The 3,588-nt window shown below is 52.3% G+C and overlaps 1 protein-coding gene across 1 annotated transcript; it reads left to right on the top strand.

The window, feature by feature from the left end:
- LOC107607098 lies at window positions 745–1,616 on the top strand. Its single transcript, XM_016309084.1, has 2 exons — window positions 745–1,248; window positions 1,341–1,616. Exons 1-2 carry the CDS (start codon window positions 745–747, stop codon window positions 1,614–1,616), a joined length of 780 nt encoding a protein of 259 aa, XP_016164570.1.

The raw sequence follows: 3,588 nt of genomic DNA, 5'->3' as shown, positions 1-3,588 counted from the left end.
TCGCCCCAGATCCAGATCGAGGCTGGAACCCACCATCACACTCGGAAGTGACCACCGAACCGTCCGATACCCGAACAATCGAACATTAGCGCCGTCTGTGGGGACAGGCTGAATGGATTTTCTGTTGGGCCCCGTGGAGCCAGGCAACGGAATCGAGCCACGAGGGGGAGAAGGAGCACCCCGAAGCGGTAGGGCGGCCTCTATGGCTTCCTTTCGCAAACGCACTAGATCCCTCCTCCGACAACCCGACCTACCCTCCCGATCGCAGGAGAGGCGCCCTTTGGAGGGACTGGCAGCGACAACGCCAGGATAATGCAGGAGCTGCGGCACAGAGTACAAAACCTGGAACGTGAGCTGGCAAATCGAGACCACCACCAACGGATTCCCAGGCAAGACTACTCCCGATCTCCCCAGCAGAGAGAAAGAAGTCCCGGGAGAAGCCACTCCAGGCACACGCGGAGCCTACGAATGGAGTCAGAAAGTCAAAGGGAGAGCAGGGAGGCACCAAGACGACGGCGAGACCCCGTGATCTACACCTGACCTCCTACGAGGCAGACGGTGGAAGAAAACCGAGAAGAAAATGAAAGGGCGAGGAGAGCGAACCGTCCCATAATCATGGGGGCGACCCTTTTTCACCACTCTATCCTCGAGGTCCGGCTACCGAAGTACTTCGACAAGCCAACGGACATGAGGTACGACGGGACCTAGGATCCCCAGGAGCATATAACGGCCTTCGAGCCTAGGATGAACTTGGAAGGGGTTGGTGATGAGGTGAGATGTCGCGCCTTTCCCGTGACCCTAGCTGGCCCGGTGATACGCTGGTTCAATTCTCTTCCCCAAGGCTCTGTGATGACCTTCGGAGATATCACCTGCGCCTTCCTAGCTCAGTTCACCATGCGGATTGCCAAAGCCAAGCACCCGATTAACCTGCTCGGGGTGACTCAAAAAAGCGGCGAGCCAACCAGAAAGTACCTAGACAGGTTCAATGATGAGTGTTTAGAAATTGACGGCTTAACCGACTCGGTGGCCAGCTTATGCTTGACAAACGGATTGCTCAATGAGGATTTCAGAAAGCACCTGACCACTAAACCCGTGTGGACCATGCAGGAGATTCAAAACGTGGCCAGGGAGTATATCAATGACGAAGAAGTTAGCCAAGTTGTTGCAGCCAACAAGCGGCAGCCCGCCTACAACCATACTCGTCAACACGGTAACAGAGAAAGGCTTAAGGAACACTTCAAGGACAGAGTTCCAACTAAAACTCCCAGGCCATTCCTCCGGGTCGGTAGGTTCACCAATTACACCCCCTGGTAGCCTCGATTGTTGAGGTCTATCAGCAGATAGCCGATAAGGGCATTCTGTCGAATCCCCGACCTCTAAAGGACAGGACCGGAGGGAACAAAAACCTCTATTGCGATTACCATAAGGGCTTTGGCCACAAGACCCAAGACTGTTTCGATCTCAAAAATGCCCTAGAACAGGCAATCCGAGATGGCAAGCTGGCGGAACGCTCCCATCTTATAAGAGAACCGAGAAGGCGGGATAGGGACCGACCTGGTGACGATAAGGATCGGGCCATGAGACAAAGACGGGAACCCGAGGAAGATAGCGAATGAGGACTCACGGTTGTGAATGTTGTAGTTGGAAGGGACGCGGCCCCCAGGTCAAGGTCAACATGTAGAAAGGATGCTAAAGTCTTGGCAGTATCCTCATCCAGTGCCACGCCTTCCCCCAGGAAAGTACACCTAATCTCATTTGGATCTGAAGACCAATGGATCGAAGGTCTGTAGGAAAACCCCCTATCGTGATCACATCCAGGGTGGGAACCGGATTGATTAAGTGAATCCTAGTAGATACCGGCGCAAATTCGAACATCATGCTCCACAACGTATTCAACGCCCTAGGTCTCCGAGATACCGACCTGAAGACCTACCAGCATGGTGTGGTCGGTCTTGGGGACAATTACATTAAGCCTGATGGGATAATCTCTTTACCGGTCTCCGTAGGAAGTGGCCGGAAAAGAAGGTCTATAATGGCGGAGTTCGTTGTTCTGAGGGACTCCACGGCTTACAACATCATCATGGGCAGAGAAACCATCAATGAGCTCGGAGCAATAATCGATACCAAGCTGCTGATAATGAAGTTTGTTTCTGATAATGGGTCAAATGGATCCATCAAGGGAGATGTAGAAATGGCGGTCGCATGCGACAACGCCAGCCTCTCCCTAAGAAAGAAATCCAAGAAAGCAGCTGGGGTCATCCTGGCCGACCTAGATGCAAGAGTCGATGACAAGCCCAGGCCAGAGCCATAGGGAGACCTCGAGAAAGTCAGGGTCGGTGACTCGGAGGCAAAGTTCACCTTTGTAAACAGGAACCTCCCCTATGAGTTAAAGGAACCACTGGTGGAGATAATCCGGAAAAACGGCAACCTGTTCGCCTGGACTCCAGCCGACATGCCAGGGATTGACCCCAAGGTCATGTCGCACAACCTAGCGGTGAGAGCAGAGGCCAAGATAGTGGCACAGAGGAGGAGGAAAATGTCCCAAGAAAGAGCCGACGAAGTGGCCAGGCAGACGGGTGGCCTCTTAGAGGCGGGGTTCATTCGAGAGCTGGAATACTCGACATGGCTATCAAATGTTGTCCTGGTCAAGAAACCTAGCGGGAAATGGAGAATGTGCATAGATTATTCTGACATCAACAAAGCATGTCCCAAAGACTCTTTTCCCCTCCCCAATATTGATGCACTGGTTGACGCGGCCTCGGGATATCGGTACCTGAGCTTTATGGACGTGTATTCCGACTACAACCAGATTCCGATGCACCGACTGGATGAAGAAAAGACGGCATTCATAATGCTAGGAGGAACATATTGCTACAAGGTGATGCCGTTTGGGCTGAAGAACGCGGGAGCCACGTACCAAAAGCTGATGAACAAGATATTTTGTGAGCTCATCGGTAAGACGGTGGAGGTTTACGTGGACGACATTCTAGTAAAGACCATCAAGGCTGATGACCTCATTGGTAACTTAGAAAGCGTGTTTGCAGCTCTTCAGCGGCACGGTATGAGGCTGAACCTGCTCAAGTGCGCCTTCGCCATGGAGGCCAAAAAATTCCTGGGCTTCATGATAACCCGGAGGGGGGTTGAAGCCACGGCCTCAGGATACCGATACCTGTGCTTCATGGACTTGTATTCTGGCTACAACCAGATTCCGATGCATCGATCAGGTGAAGAAAAGACGACGTTCATAACGCCAGTGGGAATATATTGCTATGAGGTGATGCCGTTTGGGCTGGAGAATGCGGGAGCCACGTACCAAAGACTGATGAACAAAATATTTTGTGATCTCATCGGTAAGACGGTGGAAGTTTATGTGGACGATATTCTAGTAAAGACCCTCAAGGCGGACGACCTCATTGGTAACCTGGAAAGTGTGTTCGTAGCTCTTCGGCGGCACGGTATGAGGCTAAACCCGCTCAAGTGCGCATTCACCATGGAGGCCAGGAAATTCCTAGGCTTCATGATAACCCAGAGAGGGGTAGAAGCCAATCCAGACAAGTGTGAAGTAATCCTGCGAATGACAAGTCCGGG

The sequence above is a fragment of the Arachis ipaensis genome, chromosome B07 (genome assembly GCF_000816755.2).
Source record: "Arachis ipaensis cultivar K30076 chromosome B07, Araip1.1, whole genome shotgun sequence".
Classification (NCBI taxonomy): Eukaryota; Viridiplantae; Streptophyta; class Magnoliopsida; order Fabales; family Fabaceae; genus Arachis; species Arachis ipaensis.
The sequence above is the reverse complement of the archived record's forward strand: the minus strand, read 5'-3'. Positions and strand labels throughout refer to the sequence as shown.